Source organism: Mustelus asterias, chromosome 9, assembly GCF_964213995.1.
Source record: "Mustelus asterias chromosome 9, sMusAst1.hap1.1, whole genome shotgun sequence".
Lineage (NCBI taxonomy): Eukaryota > Metazoa > Chordata > Chondrichthyes > Carcharhiniformes > Triakidae > Mustelus > Mustelus asterias.
This window is the reverse complement of record NC_135809.1, coordinates 81,083,563-81,108,755: the sequence shown is the minus strand read 5'-3', so window position 1 is coordinate 81,108,755 and position 25,193 is coordinate 81,083,563. Positions and strand designations below refer to the sequence as shown.

At 45.3% G+C, this 25,193-nt stretch overlaps 1 protein-coding gene across 2 annotated transcripts in view; it reads right to left on the bottom strand.

Moving 5' to 3' along the window:
- Positions 1–599: 599 nt before the first annotated feature.
- mdka (midkine a) overlaps positions 600–25,193 on the bottom strand; it is a 69,515-nt gene continuing 44,921 nt past the window's right edge. Inside the window, exons 1-5 of one of the 2 annotated variants that reach the window (XM_078221227.1) lie at positions 20,224–20,354; positions 13,038–13,126; positions 9,961–10,128; positions 7,981–8,139; positions 600–1,344 (exon numbers count right to left, since the gene is read on the bottom strand). In XM_078221227.1, coding sequence (XP_078077353.1) covers positions 1,319–1,344; positions 7,981–8,139; positions 9,961–10,128; positions 13,038–13,125 — 441 coding nt within the window. In that variant the 5' untranslated portion in view covers position 13,126; positions 20,224–20,354 and the 3' untranslated portion in view covers positions 600–1,318. Of the gene's footprint in view, positions 1,345–7,980; positions 8,140–9,960; positions 10,129–13,037; positions 13,127–20,223; positions 20,355–25,193 lie in introns of those variants that run through there. The other variant, XM_078221226.1, reaches the window with a different exon arrangement.

The following is a 25,193-nucleotide window of genomic DNA, read 5'->3' as shown; positions in this document are numbered from 1 at the left end:
CATTGCTGTGGATCCGGACTCACATGCAGGCCAACCCAGGTAAGGGCAACAGATTTCCTTTCCTAAAGGACACGAGTGAACCTTGTAATTTGGAAGACGGTCAGTGCTACCAATGCTTAATAACGGTAAAAGCTTTTTAAAAAATACAAAATTGTAATGATTTCAATCAGGCCATTGAGGTTGGCCTATTGGAGTATGAACTCTGATTAAGGATCCAATTGATGGGCCAATCAGGGAGTCTTTGCCTTGTACTTAACTGGGAGTGTCAGCTCCTCTGACACCCCTGGAGATAGACTGCTGGCACTCTGTGTACTGCTGTTAGAGTTTGTAAATAAAGGGATTTTGGTGAAGGGACTTCTGCCTCTGAAGACTTATTACAAAAATTCTACAAAAATGGCTGATCCTGGGAATCATTATCATCTGCTTATCAGAATGCCTTGCAAACACTAACATCAGAAATGTTTAAAGCCATCAAGTTTGGTTACTGAACCAATTCCTTTCAGCCTGTGTCCTTTCGAAATCACATACCAGTGCTCAATCTTTCCCAGAGCATTAGGGGCAAAGAATGGCCCTCAGTCACCTCAGAAAGCACACGTGTAGAAGTTTATAAAAAGATTTTATTGAAAAAACCTCTAGTCCAAGATCTCTTCAGTGAATGTCAAACATTTAGGACAGGAAATGCATTATTTTTCATGAACTACATTGTGCCTTCCAAATCTCCAAATCATGGCTTTGAAAAAGAAAAAGGAGGTTTCAGAGTTTAGTTGTGCTACATTTGTCACATCATTTTCAGAGTTACGATGCAATCCCCCCGTCAGGAATACAATATTGTCAGCAAAGCAAAATGGCCGTTTCTCTTCTGATCAACAAACCAACACAAGGTGTAGCTCAAATCTAAAACAGGTTACCTGTTCTTGCGAAAAGAATGCATTCAGCGCATGTAGGCCAGGGAAAACTAAAGGCCTAGAATTCTGCAAAGGCAGGTGATGTCGGCATTTTGAATGTGGTTAAAAATGGACGAGATACATGACAATAACACCACTACAAGCCTAGAGATTTGCAAGGCATTCTACATGGAAATTATATAGTTGCAGAAATGTACTGTACACATGCCAAAGTCTCAGGTTTATAAGCAATAAGAGACTAAAAAAAAAAGCAACCATTTTAAAAAGGCAGTTCTTTTACATTAAAATCTACAGATTAGAAGATTACAACAAAGCTTGGTAAAAGGTATTTTGGTGAGGGGTGGCTGTATAGATTGTGCTGCAGCTCAGATCGACAAGAAGGTGGGTTATACTGTCAAGTTGCTAGGAACTTCTCACATGCCCTTCTTTCCCTTCTTACCTGTTCAAAAAGATAGAAAAGAGCAAGATTGTTACATATATGTTCACAAGTCAACATTTTCTTTTTTGCTCATGAGACTTCTTGCTTTCTGGAGCACATGACAACCCCGCCCAGATTGTCAAATTAACCAGCGCCAAACATTCTTCTGCCAAATTTTTCCATCCCCTTCTCCCTGAAACTAAAGAATCTCAGTATTGTGCACACTCCACTGAAATCCATTTGCCACAGTTTTTCCCATTCAGTAGGTCTTGTGGTAGCATCCCTGCCTCCGAATCAGAAGCTCTGGGTTCGAGTCCCACCCCAAGACTTCATGGCCAAGAAAGGTGCGTTCATAACACGGGCAAACAAGTTGTGTGTCAAACTACAAATCCTTCCAAACACACCAATGGCTGGTGGCAAGAGTGGGAGGGACTCCTTGGTCGACAACACTTGATGTGGATTGGGGCCCCTCAAACTAAAAGCTGCTGGTAACAGATGAGTGACCTGTTCAGGGAATTACTAGCCATGAAAACAGACAAAAGTCTGCCTCAATGCACCATAAGGTCAATAGAATGGAATTTCCCATTCACTTAATCTATCAACGTCTCTTTGTAATGTTTCACTTCCATACAGGTGAATACTCGGGTGTCCTGGCAGCAGCCGCGATACCTTTATTCTGTGCCAGTCCACTCTACCATCAGCCACCATGTCAACCCAGTGGCTGCTGGGCAATAAGAGCTACCAGCTGACTGCCTGGCGCATGACTTCAGTGCCCAACCCAGTCGCACGCAACATGCATTTAATGAGGGCCAATGCAACTGAGCAGATTGTTGGGACACTGAAGCAGTACTTCCACTTTAATGGACCTTTCATGAAGAGCCCTGCAGTGTTTTCCAGGTGTGTTGTCCTCGTTCATCACATCCTCGCCATGGTGAGGGGATTGCTCCTGCCAACAAGTGTACAGCGAGCAGCTGAAGAGGAGGTGGAGCAAGAGGAAGTTGGAGGCCATCTACACAGCACCTCTCAGGCCAGGGTTTTTTATGATCTATTCATCTGGGGTGGCACAGTGGTCAGCATTGCTGCCTCATAGCGCCAGGGATCCGAGTTCAATTCCCGGCTTGGGTCACTGTCTGTGCAGAGTCTGCACGTTCTTCTCGTGGCTGCGTTGGTTTCTTCCGGGTGCTCCCGGTTTCCTCCCACAGTCCAAAGATGTGCACGTTGGGTGCATTGGCCATGCTAAATTCTCCCTCACTGTACCCGAACAGGCACAGGAGTGTGGCGACTAGGGGATTTTTACAGTAACTTCATTGCAGTGTTAATGTAAACCTATTTGTGACTAATAAATAAACTTTAACTTCATCTGACTGTGACCACATGTGCAGTTTGCCATTCACCTTTTCTCTGTCTCTCACCAACACAGAATTCTCTTGGTCACAATGGTGAAATAAAAGTAATTAAAAAACATTCCAAATCAACATTATCCAACATTCCAAACCAAATCACCCCTGTGTGTTTGCCAAGTGCCTGTCTTGCTATGCCTTTACCTTACCTCATGCTAACCCAGTGGCTGCAACATGGCTGATGGATTGGAAACTGATCCCGGAATGAAAATTCATCCCCTGGAATTTAAGGGTTGAATTGTGAGGAGAGGCAAACTAGGTTTTATTCCCCAGAATTCAGATAGCTAAGGGGTCATTTGATCGAATGATTTTAAATATTGAGAACCGATAGAGATGACAAAGAGAAACTATTTTCACTGGTTGGGGAATCTAGCGCTTGGGGTCATAATGTAAATACGCGAACCAGATTTACGAAACGCTTTACACTAAAATACTGGTAGAAGTTTGCAATTCTCTGTCACAATTATCCATTGATAATTATCTCAAGACCCTGGGTGAGTGCGAGTTAGTTTTTTTTAAGTTTACTTATGAGACACAAGTAGGCTTACATTAACACTGCAATGAAGTTACTGTGAAAATCCCCTAGTTGCCACACTTTGGCAGGGAGAATTTAGCATGGCCAATGCACCTAACCAGCACGTCTTTTGGACTGTGGGAGGAAACCGGCGCACCCGGAAGTAACCCATGCAGACACGGGGAGAATGTGCAAACTCCACACAGACAGTGACCCAAGCTGGGAATCGAACCCAGGCCCCTGGTGCTCTGAGGCAGCAGTGCTAACCACTGTGCCACCATGCCGCCCCCCCTCTCCTTTCAGCCCATTGAGTCTGCACCGACAATAACTATCATTAAAGTCACAAAAATCCCATTTTCCAGCAGTGGTCCCATATCCTTGAATGTTATGATATTTCAAGTTCTCATCCAAATGCTTTTTAAAGATTGTAAAGTTTCTGGCCTACACTACCTTCCCAGGCAGTGCATTCCAGATTCCCACCACCCTCTGAGTAGTTTATCTCAAATTCCCTCTGAATCTCCCACCCCTCATCCTAAAACTCTGCCCCTTCAAAATTTCAAGATAACAGGCAACCTTATTATTCTGCTTACCAAAATGGAATGCCTCATTTATCAGTGCTGGAATTCATTTGCCAATTATGGTGACCATTTTGCAAGTTTGTTCAGGTCTGCTTATAATTTGTTGCAGCACTTCTCTTCAAATCACTTCAAATCATTAATATCAATTGTGAACAGCAGTGATCCCAGCACTGGTCCTTGTGGATCACCATTTCCCACTTGTGCCACGCTGAATAACTACCCTTTACTCCCATTCTACTTTCTGCCTTGAATCCAGCCTGCAATCTGCATTCTCTGACATTTATCGTTAGCCCACCAGGTGCATTCACTAGTCTCTTGTATTCAGTCCGGGATCTATTCTGTATGTGCATCCACCTTAAGCCTGCACTTCCTGCATCAACTCACCAAGATTTTTGAAGTAGAGTGAATCCAGGTCAGATTTGGTCATTTATTGCCATTTTCCAGCACATGTTTAGTTCAGGTATCAGGGTTCCTTACCACCTTTATAGAACTAATCATGAAGACACAACCCCGAGCATTATCTTGCCAGAATCAACATATCTGTTCTTAGCAACAAAAATTAGCTACCACACTAGAACTATACCGAGGGAAGAAGAGCAGGCAAGGAATTCCCATGGCTCTCTTTGGCTATGAGGAAGTACCTATTCAAACTTTTCTCCTGCTGCACCCACTGCAGACTATGCACGAAGAGGTCAAAGGATTTCATCCCTCCAAATGGAATCCATCTGTAAGGCTGTCTTTACTTGACAGGATTCAGGACAAAGCAGCCCCCGCTTGTTTGGCATCCCATCTACCACCTTCAACATTCACTTTCTCCACCACCGATGTACAGTGGCAGCAGTGTGTACCTCTCCAAGATGCACTGCAGCGACTCACCAAGGCTCCTTCGACAGCACCTTCCAAACCTACAACCATTACCATCTAGAAGGACAAGGGCAGCGGATACCTGGGAACACCACCAACTGCAAGTTCTCCTCCAAAGGAGAACTTACCATCCTGACTTGGGACTATATCGCCGTTCCTTCACTGTCACTGGGTTAAAATACTGGAACTCCTTAGCAGCACTGTGGATGCACCTACACCTCAGTGACTGCAGCGGTTCAAGAAGACAACTCACCACCACCTTCTGAAGGGCAATTAGGGATGGGCAATAAATGGTGGCCAGCTAACTACGTTCACATCTCGAGAAAAAGTTAAGTGAGCCCAAAGGAAGACTATGCCAATATTGATCCCGTGTATTTACACAATTTGGAAATGTTTGAGGATATTTTCTTCGTTAACTTTCACTCCCCAAACATCGACAAACTCCTTACCTGGAGTTGCTGATCATTCCTGGAAAGGGTTGCATAAGCAGTACTGCTCTCACCCAAGTTGTTTTTATCAGCCTGACATTTGATATCCTACAGCACCCCTCTCTTTGATGATTTCTCAGTTAACTCTATTTCTGTCCTTCCCACCTCCCTTGGTATTCTTTAGTTTTACCTCCTCATGTGATCAGCAAATCAAGGGTCATCTTCAGATTTGCCTGTTGTGGACGGTTTAGTTCTTGACTGGTTACATTTGAGAACAAAGAACAAAGAACAGTACAGCACAGCAAACAGGCCCTTCGGCCCTCCAAGCCTGTGCCGCTCCTTGGTCCAACTAGACCAATCGTTTGTATCCCTCCATTCCCAGGCTGCTCATGTGACTATCCAGGTAAGTCTTAAACGATGTCAGCGTGCCTGCCTCCACCACCCTACTTGGCAGCGCATTCCAGGCCCCCACCACCCTCTGTGTAAAAACGTCCCTCTGATGTCTGAGTTATACTTCGCCCCTCTCAGCTTGAGCCCGTGACCCCTCGTGATCGTCACCTCCGACCTGGGAAAAAGCTTCCCACTGTTCACCCTATCTATACCCTTCATAATCTTGTATACCTCTATTAGATCTCCCCTCATTCTCCGTCTTTCCAAGGAGAACAACCCCAGTCTACCCAATCTCTCCTCATAGCTAAGACTCTCCATACCAGGCAACATCCTGGTAAACCTTCTCTGCACTCTCTCCAATGCCTCCACGTCCTTCTGGTAGTGCGGCGACCAGAACTGGACGCAGTACTCCAAATGTGGCCTAACCAGCGTTCTATACAGCTGCATCATCAGACTCCAGCTTTTATACTCTATACCCCGTCCTATAAAGGCAAGCATACCATATGCCTTCTTCACCACCTTCTCCACCTGCGTTGCCACCTTCAAGGATTTGTGGACTTGCACACCTAGGTCCCTCTGTGTTTCTATACTCCTGATGACTCTGCCATTTATTGTATAACTCTCCCGACATTATTTCTTCCAAAATGCATCACTTCGCATTTATCCGGATTAAATTCCATCTGCCACCTCTCCGCCCAATTTTCCAGCCTATCTATATCCTGCTGTATTGCCCGACAATGCTCTTCGCTATCCGCAATTCCAGCCATCTTCGTGTCATCCGCAAACTTGCTGATTACACCAGTTACACCTTCTTCCAAATCATTTATATATATCACAAATAGCAGAGGTCCCAGTACAGAGCCCTGCGGAACACCACTGGTCACAGACCTCCAGCCGGAAAAAGACCCTTCGACCACTACCCTCTGTCTCCTATGGCCAAGCCAGTTCTCCACCCATCGAGCCACTTCTCCTTGTATCCCATGAGCCTTAACCTTCTTAACCAACCTGCCATGTGGGACTTTGTCAAATGCCTTACTGAAATCCATATAGACGACATCCACGGCCCTTCCTTCATCAACCGTTTTTGTCACTTCCTCAAAAAACTCCACCAAATTTGTAAGGCACGACCTCCCTCTTACAAAACCATGCTGTCTGTCACTAATGAGATTGTTCCGTTCTAAATGCACATACATCCTGTCTCTAAGAATCCTCTCCAACAACTTCCCTACCACGGACGTCAAGCTCACCGGCCTATAATTTCCTGGGTTATCCCTGCTACCCTTCTTAAACAACGGGACCACATTCGCTATCCTCCAATCCTCAGGGACCTCACCCGTGTCCAAAGAAGCGACAAAGATTTCCGTCAGAGGCCCAGCAATTTCACCTCTCGTCTCCCTGAGCAGTCGAGGATAGATGCCATCAGGCCCTGGGGCTTTGTCAGTTTTAATGTTCCCTAAAAAACCTAACACTTCCTCTCTTGTAATGGAGATTTTCTCTAACGGGTCAACACCTCCCTCCGAGGCACTCCCGGTTAACACGCCCCTCTCCTTCGTGAATACCGATGCAAAGTATTCATTTAGGATCTCCCCTATTCCCTTGGGTTCTAAGCATAATTCCCCTCCTTTGTCCCTGAGAGGTCTGATTTTCTCCCTGACAACTCTTTTGTTCCTAACGTATGAATAGAATGCCTTAGGATTCTCCTTAATCCTGCCTGCCAAGAACATCTCGTGACCTCTTTTTGCCCTTCTAACTCCCCGTTTGAGTTCTTTCCTACTCTCTCTGTATTCCTCCAGAGCTCCATCTGTTTTCAGTTGCCTGGACTTAACGTACGCCTCCCTTTTCATTTTAATCAGATCCTCAATTTCCCTGGTTATCCACGGCTCTCGAATCCTACCTTTCCTATCTTTCCTTTTTACAGGCACATGCCTATCCTGCAGCCTTATCAATAGTTCCTTAAAAGACTCCCACATGCCAGACGCGGACTTACCCTCGAACATCCTCTCCCAATCAACATCCACCAATTCTTGCCTAATCCGGCTATAGTCAGTGCAGTTCATACGGACTGTTGGGTGAAACCACAAAATCGTTCCCTGAAATTTACACAGGCTATCACCACCCTCAGCATGATTTCAGATGAAAGAGTGTCCTATTCGATCTTCCCTCCTGGCTGAGTAAGTCACATTCCTTACTGAATTCAAAAGGTGGGAGTAACCATCATCAAATATACAAGAGAGTGTGGATACAATTTATAAAGCACTCTAGGTAGACCAACAACTTAGACATACAAGAACAGCCATTATTCCTTCGCAATTACTTTCTTTAAGATGGTGTTCAGCTGCTGCTTTAAAGACAGGACCCCTAGTTATCATGTGACTGGCACAGATCCTGAAGTTTCACTTTCTAAGTTGCAATTCCCCAAAAGCTTGCAGATGCTGACAAAAGGTAGCGGCTATTTAATTCCTCCCTCTAAGGGAGGTACTAACCTTTTGATTTTGACTTGGATTTATCGCAGGACTTTGTGACCTTCACGGACTGCTCACACTCAGCGTTGAAGAGTGCCTTCTTTAGGGTTCCATTGCGGGTTTTTAAGCCAGTCTCGGTGTCACATTCACCCCAGTTTCCAAACTTGTACTTGCAGTCACCTGTGAAGATATGTTGAAATCAGAAACCCAGACAATGATGCTTTCAGTCCTTAGTTTCTGAGGGTCAGTAGATTAAGTTAGGTAGCTCTCCAAACTGGCTGGTAGCTAAAAGGCACCTAAGTCTAATAGACCAAATTCAGTCTTTGGCCAGTAACAATTTTACTGATTCGGATTTTCACTTTTCTTGTCTCCTGCCTAACTTGAAGTGCGAGTGCGATATAGAAGCAAAAAAAGAATGGTCAAGATTTTCTGGCCCTGACAGTGGCGGGCATCATTGCAGGCAGGACAGGAAATTTTAGAGAGCTGTTGACTTTTAATGCCTCTCCAAATTTTCCCATCCTGCCGACAACAATGCCCGCTGCTGTCAGAGCCAGAAAGTCCTGCCAAGACATGCATTTATATGGTTCTTTGCATGACCACTGAATGTCCCAAAGACAGTGAATGCCTTCACAAGTGTAGCCACTGTTGTAATGCAGGGAACTAGGCAGCTAATTTGTGCACAGCAAGCTCCCACAAACAGCAATGTGATAATTGTGGTATAAGGGTGTGGCACATATAGGGTTAATGTGGGGCTCTGTACAGTACTGCCCACGCAATAATACAAGGAAGCACATGACCCATATCCAGGTTCAGTCTAATGTTGGATGGAGCCATGTGCACCAGCCAGCATGTAGATAGCTCCTAGTATGTATCCTTTACTGTATATTTGTAAATCATTCTCAGAGTCAATAAAGATTTACAGTTAAACTGCGTTTGCCTATAAAGACCTACTGAACTGTATCCAACACCCTACCACAATAATAATCAGATAATTGTTTTTTGTGATGTTGACTGACGGATAGATACTGGCCAGGAACTGGGGAGAATTTCCCTTGCTTTTCTTCGAGATAGTAGCATAGAATCTTTCACATCCACAGAGCAGGCTGCTGGAGCCTCGGTTTGACGGCTTGTCCAAAAGCCAGCACCACCATCAGTGCAGCAGAACCCCAGCATCAGCCTTCATTTGCATGTCTAAGTCCTGGAGTGGGACTTGAACCTGGAACCTTGTGGCTCAGAGGCGAAAGTGCGACCGATCACAGCAAGGGAGAAATTAAGGCAACTCATGCACAAAGGGAGCAGGAATGAAAGAAAGGAAGTCTGATCTGTGAGGAAAAAAAGTGTGTGAAAAAGAAATGAGAGGACGAGAAAGTCAAAGAGATGAATGATTTCAATAATTTACTAATGACTATATATGAGTGAATGTATGAGTAACCTGCATAATTGAAATGTAGAAATAATAAAAGCAATTTTTTTGCAGACAAGAAAAAAAGTGCAATGATAGCCTAAAATTACCCCATTACAGTAACTGCCATACATTGAACACTGGGCTCAAAGTTGTTCTGTTCCAGCAGAGAGCAATTTAAAACAGCCAATAAAAGTTTTGCACTGGAAATAATGTACAATAGAGGTCTATGACTCTGTAATAGAAACCAGATGGTTAAATGTATCCATGAACATATGGCTTTAGTATACTAAAACACATTTTTACTTTGAGTAAAGGAGCCAGGGGCAACTAATCCAATAATAAAGTGCGCCACACGGTACTTGATGCATTTCTGTGCCTCCGGAATAATCATCAGGTTATCAGGGGAGTTCCTGTGGCTCTTTTCACCCCGCTGTAGCCTGTTAAATATTGCCAGAGGCTATGGTTTGGGATAATTCCCATAGTGGACATGAGATCGATGTTTTATTTTAACTGAGTGAGGGCAGGTAGATAACAATTAAGGGTCAATAAAAAAGATGATGCTATATTGAAATCAACTCCAAGAACAAAATGCTCACCTCCAAACTGCTTCTTCCAGTTACAAGGCACTTTGCATTTCACAATCTTGGTCTCCTCCTTCTCCTTACATGTTCCCTCACGAAGTCCAGTACCACAGTCACCGGAGGCTGGCTCACATGTTCCCCACTGCCATTCTTTGCAGGCTGAGCTAGACTTCTTCCCTTTCTCTGTAAGAGAATATGATACTGTCAGAGGATGCGCACTTCAGGTGTTGCTTTCAGGGAAAAGGTGGTGAATGGAAGGGAAAGAGTTCAAAGTCCAGTTTTTAGGATTGGCTCAAGTTTACAAGTAGTCGGACTCTGTAACTTTCTTCTGCAGTTTGAGTACATGACTCATGTGGAACACAAAAACCAGATATGAAGTCAGGCAATTCAGCCCATTTTGGGCCATCCATACAGATATGAAGCCAGGCCATTCAGCCCATTTTGGGCTATCCATATGGATATGAACCAAGGCCACTCAGCCCATTTTGCATCATCCATAGAGATATGTAGCCAAGCCACTCGGCCCATTTTGAGCTATCAATATAGATATGAAACCAGGCCACTTGGCCTATTTTGGGCCATCAATACAGATGTGAAGCAAGGCCATTAAGCCCATTTTGGGCCATCCACAGAGATGCAGAGGAAGACCATCCAACATACATCGAGTCCAGTCATCGAGAAGGAACATGTAAATCCACTGCGACACAGCCTCCATCACCCTACCTGGAAGTGTGCTCCATATGTTGAAGCTTGGTTTCAGAATTAGTCTCTGGAGAATGTACAATTTTATTTCACAAAAAGCATTCCATAAAATCCTGCGGCCTTCCTGATGCCATTTGGTTTAAAAAGACCTCATAATCATTGTCACATTTATTCAGAAGCCCCTTTTATTTTTCTGCTACTCTTTTGACCAGTCTAATAATCACTTCTGTCCACTGCATCTCTCTGCAGGGTATGGGATAAAGCAAAGCTCCAAAAGGCCAACCACAAACTCATTGTCACATTAACTCTGAACCAAGATACAAAAGAAAATAATTCAAGAAATTAGGGGTGGGTGTGACATTGTTCAGTTGAGCTGAACAAAATCGGTAATTTGAATGTCCATTAGTTGAATTTGTTAAACAAATTAGTAGAGCATGATGGTAGCATTATAGATATTGTTCATCTGAATTTCCAGAAGGCCTTTGATTTAGTGTCACACTGAAGACTATTAACAAACACAAGACTTTCTTTCTTTTTATGAGACTGATACACTTAGGGTGAAACTTATCTCAGGTTTGCTGATGCCATAAGGATAATGCAGGTGATTTTGATTTTATGACGGCGGTACGGTGGCACAGTGGTTAGCACTGCTGCCTCACTACGCCAGGGACCCGGGTTTGATTGCTGGCTTGGGTCACTATCCGTGTGGAGTTTGCACATTCTCTCAGTGTGTCTGCGTGGGTTTCCTCCGGGTGCTCCAGTTTACTCCCACAGTCCAGAGATGTGCTAGTTAGGTGGTTTGCCCATGGTAAATTGCCCCTTAGTGTCAGGGGGACTAGCTAGGGTAAATGCATGGGGTTATGGGGATAGGGCCTGGGTGGGATTGTAGTCGGTGCAGACTCGATGGGCCGAATGGCCTCCTTCTGCACTTTAGGATTCTATGACATGGTGTAATGTGGGTCATCGTGAGTCAACAACATATTTTACATTCCTCCTGATTTTGATTTCTGTTAAAGTTGGCCTGCCCATGACCTCAGAGGGTTGAGGGGGTTGCAACTCATTGGCCACTCAGGAGTAAAGGATGTGGCCTATTCCGTCTGTGTGCCTGTTCACCTGGCAGTAAGGATACTCCAGTAGCAAGCAATCAAGAACTAACTTCAAAATAAATCAAAAGGTTTAATAAAGAAACCTCATTACACCTTCACTTGGGCCACGCCCTGGGCCACAAGTGCTCCCATCTGGTCTTATCTGTGCGCATTGCCAATTTAATTGTCCTATCATACTCCTTAACAGTGCAAACTGAGTTCAGTCTCTGAGGAAGGCAGCCAAGTAACAGGTAGGAGTCCACTGTTGTCATTTGTCAACTGCCATGGAAGCACTTTCTTTGTCACAGGCATCAAACAGAGCAGGTAGCAGCTTTATTCATCCCCAGGTCAGTGACTGATAGCTACCATCACACCAGCTATCAGTGGACATCCAGACCTAGAACCATTTATAATGGAAACAGCAAGAGGCAACCAGTAAGGGGAAGCGGTAGCATAGTGGTATTGTCACTGAACTAGTAATCCTAAAATCAGGGGGTAATACTCTGGGGGTCAAATCCCACCATGCAGAGAGTGACATTTTAATCCAATAAAAATCTGGAATGAAACCATTGTTGATTGTCATTTAAAAAAACCCTATGGTTCATTAATGCCCTGTTCGGGAAGGTAATGTGTCACCCTCTTATATGGTCTGGCCTACATGTGACTCTAGATCCACAGCAATGTGGTTGACTCTGAAATGACCCAGCAATTAGGGATGGGCAATAAATGCTGGCCCAGCCTGCCATGTCAATGAATAAAAAAAAAGAGGTGACCACTTCTCAGCAACAAGCAACAAGCATCAAGCTCCCACCTCAGAGCACCATGCAAGTGGCATCGAGCTTCCAAGTTGGTAGTTCCAGTGATGTAACCTGCTATTGGCCCCTAGTCAGAGGTCAAGCCGCCATTTGTTCCACATGAGCAGCCAGCACCTAGCCATCAGATTACACATAGGAAAAGCTCAAGATTAAGAGAAAGGAGGTCACATTTAGGCCTCGAGTGGAATCTCAGGCTTAAGATCCAAACCTGACTTTTCACTGCCGAGCAGGGGTTGAGTTAAAATGGTGCCCTTGTTGAGTTGAGGTAACAAAAGCCTGGATTTTAGCAGCAATGATTGGGGGTAGAGTCCGACAATACTACAACAAGGTGGGAGAACAGTTTTGGAATGAAACACTGCTCAAGAAGCAGATCAAGGATCCACATTTCCAGGTTTAACCAAGACGTTTCCTCACATCAACACTGGAGCCCAAATTTGGAACATGCACAGCACACCACACTAATCTGATTCAGCTGTTGCATCTCACTCACCTTTCTTGTTCTTGCCAGCTTCAGAGCACCCTGTCATCAGGACAACAAACAGCACGAGTACCAGCAAGAAAAGGACACGCAGCTGCATTCTGGGAAGGAAAGAAATGGTACAGCGTCATTGCCTTATTGATTCATAGGATATGGCGTCAGTCGTGTCAATCTAGTGCGATGACGGAGGACATTTTAATTGCATTGCAATCAAGTGGAAAAGTTTGCCTTTCCCTGAACAGTGAAAATCTTGTGGCACTTCCTGAAGTGTATGGGTAACAAGGGGACAGAGGAATTAGGAGCGGGAGTAGGCAATTGAACCCTCTGAGCCCACTCTGCCATTTAACATGATCATGGGCAGATCTTATCCTGGTCTTAACTCCACTTTCCTGCCTGCTCCCCATAGTCCTTTATCCCACTTTCCATCAGAAGTCTATCTACCTCTTCTCTGAACCTGTTGATTGATTCTGCCCCCCCACTGCACTCTGGGGCAGAGAGTTCCACCGATTCACAACCCTCTGAGAGAAGTAGTTTCTCCTCATCACAGTTATAAACCTGCCTCCTCCCACTCTATATCTATAACCTCTTGTTCTAGACTGTCCCACAAGGGGGAAACATCTGTTCAACAACCACCTTATCAATCCCCTTTAGCATTTTATATACCTCAATCAGATCCCCCCCTCATTCTTCTGAACTCCAGCGAGTACAAGCCCAAGCTATTCAACTGCTCCTCACACGACAGCCCTTTCATCCCTGGAATCGATCTGGTGAACCTCCTCTGAACTGCCTCCAGTGTCGCCACATCCTTCCTCAGGCAAGGAGAGCAAAACTGGACACAACACTCCAGGTGTGGTCTCACCAACACCCTGTGCAATTGTAACAACACTCTTTACTTTTAAAAGTGGTGGTAAAATGGTAATGTCACTGGACTAGCAATCCAGAGGCTCACATTAATCCTCATGGTTTCAAATCCCACCATGGCACCTCGTGCAATTTAAATTCAATTGATAAATCTGGAATTAAAAGCGAGTCACCAGTAATAGTAACCATGAAACCACTGTCGTTAAAAGTTCATGTAGTTCACAAATGACCTTTAGGGAAGGAAATCTTTACCTGGTCTGGCTTACATGAAACTTCAGACACACAACAATATGGCTGCCTCTGAGATGGCCTGGCAAACCATTCAGTTGGATCAAACTGCTACCAAGCCTAAAAGGACTGAGACTGGATGGACCACCCGTCATCAACCTAGGCACCGGATACAACAATGACAAAGCCAATCCTGTCGATCCTGAAAAGTCCCCCTTACGGATTTGGGTTTGTGACAAAATTGGGTGCACTGTTCCACAGGCTAGCAAGCTTGACATAGTCACACTCACCTCAGACAATGTCACAGACACCACCATCACCAGGTAGGTCTTATCCCACTGGCAGGATAGACCCAATGGAGGCGGAAGCACAGTGCTATACAGTTGGAAGTCTGGGAGTCCTCAACATTGACTCTGAACCTCATGAAGTCTCAGGGCACCAGGTCAAACATGATTACCACGTACTGTTCTCTCCTCAGCTGATGAATCAATACTCCTCCACATTGAATACCACTTGGAAAAGGAGGTGGCAAGGGCATAGAACATATTCTGGATGGGGACTTCAATGTCTATCACCAATCGTGGCTCGGTAGCACCACAACAGACCAAGCTGGCTTGATCCTAAAGGACATAGCTGCCAGACTGGCACTGCAGCAGGTGGCAAGGGAACCAACAAGAGGGAAAAATATTTTTGACCCATCCTCACAAACCTACCTACCACAGATGCATCTGTCCATGACAGTATTGGTAGGAGTGACCACCGCACAGTCCTTGTGGAGACAAAGTTCTGCCTGCTCACTGCCAATACCCTCCATCGTGCTAAATGGAATAGACTTCGAACAGATCAAGACTGGGCATCCATGAAGCACTGTGGGCCATCAGCAGCACCAGGCATACCTAAAAATGTGTCAATCTGGTGAAGCTACAACACAGGACTCCCTGCGTGCCGAGCAGCATTAGCAGCAAGTAATAGACAGAGCTAAGCAATTCCACAACCAACGAATCAGATCTAAGCTCTGCAGTCCTGTCACATCCAGTTGTGAATGGTGGTGGACTCACTGGAGGGGGAAGCTCCACAAATATCCCCATCCTCAATGATGGAGGAGCCCAGCACATCAATGCAAAAGATAAGGCTGAAGCATTTGCAACAATCTTCAGCCAGAAGGCTAGATGATCCATCTCAGTCTCCCAGTGAGGTCCCCAGCATCACAGGTGCCAGTCTTCAGCAAATTTGATTCACTCCATGTGACATCAAGAAACGGCTGAAGGCACTGGATACTGCAAAGACTATGGGCCCAGACAATATTCCAGCAATAGTATTGAAGACTTGTACTCCAGAACTTGCTGCAACCCTACCTAAGCTATCCCAGTGGCATCTATCCATCAAATGTGGAACACTGTCCAGGTATGTCCTGTACACAAGAAACAGGACAAATCCAATTACCGCCCCATCAGTCTCTCCATCATCAACAGCGCTATCAAGTGACACTTACTCAGCAACAACCTGCTCATCTGTAAACCTGCCAGAACTAGTGAAGAGCCATCCAGACTCGAAACATGGGCTCTATTCTCTCTCCACAGATGCTGTCGGACCTGCAATTTTCCAGCATTTTCTGTTTTCCTTTCAGATTCCAGCATCCGCAGTAAATCGCTTTTCTCTTTTTCTCCACGTGGCCGAGTCCACCAATACTCTGGATGAAGTTTTCCAAAGTCTGCATCCTATCTTTTCAGCGCCGGATATCAGCACCACATTTCACTCGAGCCAGTTAAATATCAACAACTCCCTGATGAGAATGGTTTCATTTGGAGAAAACCAGTCTATATTTAAACCAACTTGCGATTTGCTGAGAATCATTGCATTTGAACCTTCTGCGAGACCGACTGGACTTTTAAAAAAAAATATTTAACTGACAAAAGCCCAGCTGGTCGTCTTGGTTTAAATGGTCAGTGAGTTCCATAAGAAACTAAGAAAAGCTTTAGATCCCAGGAGCAGTTTACGCTGAGCAACAGCCTTACTTTTGCACCACAAGTGGTCAGAATTTACAATGGACTTTCATTGGTGGCCATTACAATGCCACCCAGAAAGCAGGGTTCACAACAGAGCTTGCCAACTTTTCAGCTCGTAAAGAATTCTTCTTTCAGCCCAGATCAAATGAACAGCAAGTCTCCTGACTTTGTGCAGAGGGATATATTCCACTGATCCAAAGTAGTCATTATGCTGAATGACAGGTGATAAATTCAGCTACCCCGATACGCAAGTGGGGTCTCTCTCCTCACACAACACTGAATGCATAGTTGCCAGTAAATGACACAGAGTACTGAGGTCGCCAATAAACTACCAACAATTGCCGTCTGTACCGCTTCACACAATGACTGCACTGATTGTCCCCGAAACACCTGGAAGTGGATAAACGACAGCTCAGACGCTGGAAATGGATCCTTTCAAAATTAGCCCATCTGCATCTTTGTCAGTAAAGCTGACACTAATCGTTCTTGCGGACATGAAGGACATTTAATCAGCAGTTGCAGATTATGAAGAATGTAGCTGAACTGCCAGGTCTCCCCTCAGCATGTCAATGCTGAACAAGTCCCTGTTGTTCAGAAGGAATCCAGAACAAGACCAGTTTGGCAGCAGTCAACTCCTGATTCCTCCTCTTAAAAAGGAGCCGATTCAACACATCACACTAGTTAAAGTGTTAAAGTTTATTTATTAGTGTCACAAGTAGGCTTACATTAACACTGCAGTGAAGTTACTGTAAAAATCCCCTAGTCGCCACACTCCAGTGCCTGTGGGAGATTTGAGGGAGAATTTAGCATGGCCAATGTACCTAACATACAGCACGTCTTTTGGTCTGAGGGAGGAAACAGAGCATCTGGAGGAAACCCACGCAGACACGGGGAGAACATGCAGACTCTGCACAGTGACCCAAGCCGGGAATTGAATCTGAGACCCTGGCACTATGAGGCAGCAGTGCTAACCACTGTGCCACTTTTCCACACACTACAACTTGCATCACTCCTTTCGGCCGTTGATATATTTCAATGATTTCGACCAGAAGTCCCAACAGAGCTACAGGCAGTATTTTGGGGAGCAGGTATGAAGACGATTCCCCTCCCTCACTCATATTAAAGAAGAAAGGCAGGCTGACAAGTTGCCTTGTTCAAATGACCAGAGAAGCAAATAACAGAAAAAGGGGGCCAGAAAGGTAACTCTCACTTAAAAATTCATGATCCTTTCTCCAACTCCTTCCTTTCTTCTTCCTGCCCTCCAGGCCACTCTCCATCCTGACTTGGAAATATATCGCCGTTCCTTCGCAGTCGCTGGGTCAAAATCCTGGAATTCCCTCCCTAACGGCATTGTGGGTCAACCCACAGCACATGGACTGCAGCGATTCAAGAAGGCAGCTCGCCATCACCTTCTCAAGGACAACTAGGGATGGGCAATAAATGCTGGACAGCCAGCGACGCCCATGTCCCACGAATGAATTTTTAAAAAACTGGAAACCAGGCCACTTATGGATTCGATGGCATTTGGTTTTCAAACTACAAGACTCACAGCCTCGGCATCATTCTTGCCAATAGTCAAACCTTTTAAGTCGTGCAGTTTGCCATTTTGGCACAATAAGTGCCCAATTTTAACCTAACGTACCACAATGGGAACAAAGGATTTTTAGTTCAGTCGCCTGTCTTACATGTCACTCAATTTTCACCCCACCCATTCCATTCAAATTGTTTCCAAGGTGAACCTGTCCCATTCTCACTGGGAGGAATAAGTTCAAATCAGAACAGTGCCAGTGGGCTGTGCACTGAGCACTTATTTTCCTCTTCATTTTCAGGCACAGCAACATCTCTGACCTCAGGCCATGCAAACAAAGATGTACCGTGCAGAGGATGGAAGACTGGTGCCAGGAGAAGCCTGAGGAGAATCTGTTTGCCGGCTCCTCCAAAAGAAATGGATGCAGGATAGAGGGAGGCTCAACATACCACACAGCGAGGATAGTAAAGAATGTGTTTGTCACATATATTCTTGGAAGTATAGTCATCATTGGCAAAGCTGTCATTTATTGCCCATCTCTTGATGGTGGTGGTGGGTCATCTTCTTTGGACACTGCAGTTCAGGTGCTGAAACTATTCGCCCAGTAATATTAGATTGGGCAATCCAGGTTGCAGATATTGAGGGCAAAGGGGCTTTGTTGACTTGCTGCATTTTGTAGATAGGGAACACTATAGTCCTGATCTGCTGATGGTGGTGGGAGTTCATGTTTAAACTGCAGGATGATGATGACTGCAATTATAAGGTTGCGCAGGGTGCAGAATAGCAAACTCGGAGACCAATATTAGGAATACCAATTTGGGGAAATCAAAACAAAAGATCATCAACTTCAAACGTTAACTCGGTTTCTCTCTCCACAGATGATGCTAGACCTGCTAAATCTCATCGAACCATAGAATCCCTACAATTCAGAAAGTGGCCATTCAGCCCATCGGGGTTCTGACTCTCCAAAAGAGTATCCCATCCAGGCCCTCCTCTATGCCTACCCAAACAATATCCTTGACTGAACTGGTTCCAAACCTTTTAATACTGTGACCAGCGCAAGAGACAAGAGAACCTATTCCTCGTCCCAGTCAGTATTTATTCCATGACTTCTACCACCTAGGACAAGGGCAGCAGATACACAGAAACACCAGCACTTGCAAGTTCCCTTCCAAGTCACTCACCATCCTGACTTGGAAATATATCGCCGTTCCTTCGCAGTCATTGGATCAAAATCCTGGGACTCCCTCCCTGTGGATACACCTACACCGCATGGACTGCAACAGTTCAACAAGGCAGTTCACTACCACTCTCTCAAAGGCAATTAAAGATGGCATGTCAGCAACACACTCAGCCCATGAACAAGTAAATAAATTTATCCCTCGGCATCACCTAAATGGATATGATCGCTATCACATGACTATTTGTAAGATCTTGCTGTGTACAAATTGGCTGCTGCGTTTCCTACATTACGACAGTGAGTTTACCTCTGAACTATTTAACTGGTTGTCAGGTTCACAGCACTTTGGGGCGGCACGGTGGCACAGTGGTTTGCACTGCTGCTTCACAGCGCCAGGAACTCAGTTTGTTCCCAGCTTGGGTCACTGTCTGTACGGAGTCTGCATGTTCTCTCCATGTCTACATGGGTTTCCTCCGGGTGCTTGGTTTCCTCCCACAGTCCAAAAGATGTGCTGGTTAGGTGAATTGGCCATGCTAAATTTTCCTTCAGTGTACCAGAACAGGCGCCGGAGTATGGGACTAGGGGATTTTCACAGTAACTTCATTGCAGCATTAATGTAAGCCTATTTGTAACACTAATAAATAAAACTTTGAAACACTTTGGGATGTCCTTAGGTCATTTTGTTTTTCTTCATCCTCTTCCTTGCCCATCACCCTACCGTACCCCACTCAATGGGTAATAATGAATCATTGGTTAAAAACATGAAATAGGTTTACAACGGCATGATAATCAGTATACACAACAGAGTGAGCCAGCAGCGGGGGTGTTTGTACAAACAGATCCAGGACCAAACCCCCAAGGCAGCAAAACCATCACCAATCCATCTAAACTCTGATTATCTACACAACATACTGTCCAGACTGTACAACCAAATTCCTTGGTGTCTCCTCCTCCATTCCTCTCTCTCTCCCCCCCCCAACCAAGCCACTTTGTCAAATTCTAAAAGTTTCCTTTCTTAAAACAAGCCTTGTAGCAAAACGCTCAACAGCTGTGACCCCTGAACTCTCTCCCCCTGGCTTTTTCCCACATGTCGGACATGATGGCAGTTTGCGCTCGTTAAGGCTGGAAATAAAAGGCAATAGAGAATTTGAAACGCCTGAATTTCAGGGCAGGAAGGTAGTATCCATCACTAATAGGACTGCCTGTGGCAATCAGGTTACCCCCACCCTCCCTCCTCACACCCCTAACCCCCCCCCTACTGCTTCCAGTGTCAACTGTTATCATTTAACAAATACTGTTCACTGTCCATTACTGGTGCAGATCCTTAACACTTAGGACTGGAATGTAATGCTCAGTACAAAAGGGTAATCATGAAAGGCATTTAGCCAGGCCAACCTTTCCGCACACTGATCCTGTTCTCCGTGTAGCAACTGGACATTAACTCTTGAGGTGCTAGCTGTACACGTTATATCCGCCCCAGATGCACAAAATATCAGCTTTTACGTGAAATGTACAACTACTTGAGTGTCATATAGATTATGCATGAATCTAATCCTCTCCCCTGCGGATTCTTAACACACAATGACAGCCTGTGTTCTGCAGCCATCTTATGCTGCATTCCAAACAAAGACCAAACTTGCATTTATACTGCAGCACTTTTCACGACATTACAATAACATGAAGTGCTTTTGATGTGCAGTCACTGTTGTAATGTAGGGAACGTGACAGACAATTTTGCCCAGCAAGTTCCCACAAAAAAAGACAACGAGATAATGACCAGCTCATGTTTTTTGTTGATGTTGCTTGAGGGATCAACATTGGCCCAGGGCATCAGGACGTACTCCCTACAGAATGGGATCTTTCACCTCCACCTGAGGGGACAGTCGGAGCCTTGGGTTTGAAAGGAGGCACCTACAACAATGCAGTACTTCCCTCCGTACTGGCGAATCCGCCTGGAAAGAAACTTGGAATCTCGTTAAGGCTGTAAGATTCTTGCCGGTTCCACACTGACAGCTGGCTGAGATAGCCAACTTTCTCAGGAGTGGTCATTTCTTAAAAGTTGCACTTCTATCAATGTTTTCAGTGAAGGCTTGTGCAGCACCAGGGGCATGTTTCAGATACAAGGAAAGATGCACGTGACTGCAGATTGTTTGAAAAATGCTTCCTTAGGATAAGGGTGTCACTGGCAAGGTCAGCATTCATCATCCATCCTCAGTTGCCCTTTAGAGAAGTGGCACCTTCACACAGTTCATGTGGTGAAACATTCCCCAGGAATGTTCCCCACATAGTTCCAGGAGTTTGGCCCAGCCAAGATGAAGTTCTTTTAGTTTATTTATTAATGTTACAAGTAGGCTTACATTAACAGTTCAATGAAGTTATTGTGAAAATCCCCTAGTCGCCACACTCCGGTGCCTGTTCAGATACACCGAGGGAGAATTTAGCAAGGCCAATGCATCTAATCAGTATGTCTTTCAGACTGTGGGAGGAAACTGGAGCACCCGGAGGAAACCCACGCAGACACGGGGAGAACGTGCGGACTCCGCACAGACGGTAACCCAAGCCAGGAATCGAACCCAGGTCCCTGGCGCTGTGAGGCAGCAGTGCTAACCACTGTGCCACCCTAAAAGGCATGGAAAATGCCTGTGTACGTCAACACTCCTGTATTTGTATAATCATTCTTGTTTACCAGTTTGGGGAAAAACAACACGTTTATTTACAAGTAAAGCTTTACAGAGACTTGCAGCTCCCGAGAAGGTTCTCGAACAGAAACCACTGCTTCCCAAGCTGATTCCCCTAACCCCACCACTCCCTGATTGGCACTCATGGTCATGTGACCCTTACACTGCGGACTGATCCTTAAAGGGACAATCACCACAACTTGAGGAGGAAAATTTCACCATCAGAAGTAGTCAGTTAGTGAACTGGATCAGGTATAAACAGTGTTTTTCTACCATATGTATAAGCTACCCTTATTTCCTGAGCCCGCCAATGGATTGCTATACCAAAAGACCCAAAAAATGGCTTGTATATGATGTATTTTGTTGCTACTCTCTGCGCTTTGAGAAATGTAACTTGTAAGAGTTGTTCACCAATGTGGAAAATGCAATGGAGTCTGGCAATGTTGGCTTTCCGAGTGCCATAAAGCCTACAAGAAGTTTGGAGCCAAAATAGGGCCTCAAGTTTCTTTTGAAAACAACACAGAATGGCTCGAAGAGTCACACAATGTCTGGAGAACAGGCTGCCCATCACTCAGTTAGCTGTAAGGATAGTATTTCCAAGTCTAAGAGAGGAGCTTTGTTTTTTAATTATTCGTGGGACATGGGCATCGCTGGCTGGCCAGCATTTATTGCCCATCCCTAGTTGCCCTTGAGAAGGTGGTGGTGAGCTGCCTTCTTGAATCGCTGCAGTCCATGTTCTGTGGGTTGACCCACAATGCCGTTAGGGTGGGAATTCCAGGATTTTGACCCAGCAACTGCGAAGGAACGGCAATATATTTCCAAGTCAGCATGGTGAATGGCTTGGAGGGGAACTTGCAGGTGGTGGTGTTCCCATTCATCTGCTGTCCTTGTCCTTCTAGATGGAAATGGTCATGGGTTTGGAAGGTGCTAAGGATCTTTGATGAATTGTTGCAGTGCATCTTGTAGATAGTACACACTGCTGTTACTGAGCATCGGTGGTGGAGGGATTAAAGGTTTATAGATGTGGTGCCAATCAAGCGGGCTGCTTTGTTCTGGATGGTGTCAAGCTTCGAGTGCTGTTGGAGCTGCACCCATCCAGGCAAGTGGGGAGTATTCCATCACACTCCTGACTTGTGCTTTTTAGATGGTGGATAGACTTTGGGGAGTCAGGAGGTGAGTTACTCGCCACAGTATTCCTAGCCTCTGACCTGCTCTTGTAGCCACTGTGTTTATGTGGTGAGTCGAGTTGAGTTTCTGGTCAATGATAACTCCAAGGATGTTGACAGTAGGGGATGCAGTGATGGTTACACCATTAAATGTTAAGGGGCGGTGGTCGGAGTGTCTCTTATTGGTGATGGTCATTGCCTGGCATTTGTGTGGCGCAAATGTTACTTGCCACCTGTCAGCCCAAGTCTGGATATTGTCCAGATCTTGTTGCATTTGAACATGGACTGCTTCAGTATCTGAGTCATCGCGAATGGTGCTGAACATTGTGCAATCATCGGCGAACATCCCCACTTCTGACCTTATGGTGGAGGGATGGTCATTGATGAAGCAGCTGAAGATTGTTGGGTCTAGGACGCTACCCTGAGGGATTCCTGTAGTGATGTCCTGGAGCTGAGATGACTGACCCTTCACAACCATCTTCCTATGTACCAGGTATGACTCCAACCAGCGGAGAGTTTGCCCCCGATACCCATTGATTCCAGTTTCATTAGGGCTCCTTGATGCCACACTCGGTCAAATGCAGCCCTGATGGCAAGGGCTGTCACTCTTGAGCTCCATTTGAACTCATTTTGAACCTCTCTGTCCAATTGGAGGACACAAACATTGAAACAGTCAGGGGGCAATTTTCAATAAATACTTTAGGTGTTAAAGATTCTCTGCAATGCCCAGCTTTGGGTTTTAAATTGCTAGTTCAGCTGGTGTTTTAACACAAATCACCACCTTGGTAAAGTAAGAAGTCTCACAACACCAGGTTAAAGTCCACTCATCTGATGAAGGAGTAGCGCTCTGAAAGCTCGTAATTCCAAATAAACCTGTTGGACTTTAGCCTAGTGTTGTGAGACTTCTTACTGTGTCCACCCCAACACTGGCATCGCCACACCTTGGTAAAGGAATTGAAGCCTGCGCCAGAGGTCTTTTGAACAGCTGAGCCACTTACTATGACTGCTAACAATCATTGCAGAGGCAGCACAGCATCCCGGTGGCTAGCGCGTCTCCTAATGCCCTCTCGTAACAGCGACTGGCTGTCTGGGAATAAACATGGTGTTGACGTCAATTTCCAGCCGTATTTAAAGGGGTACTCACCATTTTATGTTCATCTGCAGCTGTGATCTCAAAGACATCAGAAGACTTTGAGACATTTTGTCAAGACTTCGCCAACACTCAAACAACATTTATTCCGAAAATTCCTGAGGACTTCACCTAAAAGATATGCCACCCGATTGGATATCTTATAGGAGTCACCAGCAGAAAGGGTGTGTGATTGGGGTCATCAGCATCTTGCTAGGTGGGCCCTGTGGCCCGGATGAAGAATGGGAGGTGAATATAAGGACAGGCCAACATCAGTTGAGCCAAGAGGTGATGCCCTTCCCTCATGTTGACAGGGCAACCCTCCTTCACCACGATCTCCAGTGTCCCTAACCTGTGCGGCCTCTCCCTTGGACCCTGAGCCATCCAGCAACATGTTGGGCGGAATTTTCTGGCCGCGCTTGTCCCAAGGCTGGAAAATTGTGCCCGAGGTCAACGGACCTTTGCATGGCCTTGTCCCGCCCACTACGATTCCCGTGGCGAGCAGGACAGGAAAATTCCACCCATTGTGTGTCAGCCAGCATGTTGGAAGTGCTGCTCCTATTTTCTATGTTTCCATAGATATAGCTCTTGGGATGATGCGGATGAAAGGATATGGGGGGGGGGGAAGACGGGATCAGGCTATTGAGTTGGATGATCAGCCATGATCAGAATGAATAGTGGAACAGGCTCAAAGGGCTGGATGGCCTATTTCTGTTCTATTTTTTTCTATGTTCCACAAAAAAAATAGCCTAATGAATGTTGAACTTGCAGGTTAATGCACCTCCAAGCAAGTTCAAATCAAGGTAATCAGCAATTATTACCATAATTATGTACTAAATTCAGACATTCAAACAGGTGTATCTTATTAGCATTGCACACATTTAGCGATTGTTTTCACCTTTTGGCCCAAAAAAAGCCCCTTTTGTTCCGACCGAACCTTTCCTTCCGTGGTAAGAATCAAAAATAAATAGAAATCTGATCTTTCTCCTGAAGCTCAATGGCACAGATCAAATGGTGCAGATGGAAAACATGTTCAGTGGCTGATCATGCTGCAAGTTATCTTCCACATTCAATAATCAACAGCGTGCTGTGTGACCGGGTGTCACAGCTGGGATTGGAGTTCCGACACATCTATATTGGAGACCCTCAAGATGTTTCAGAGTAGGGGGGCAACATTCTCACCACCATACGCAGCTAGCTGCCTGAGGCTGAGTAACAGCTGGGACAGATGCTTTCAAGGAGCAAGACTCAGACTTCAAATGAAAGGCAGGCTGTCTTTTTTTAATTCTTGGTGCACAAAATATGGAACAACTTTAACACATGATTATCTTTAAATATACGGTTTGGATGTGCTTCTTGCAAAGCAATTAACAGCTCATAAATCAGTTCGGC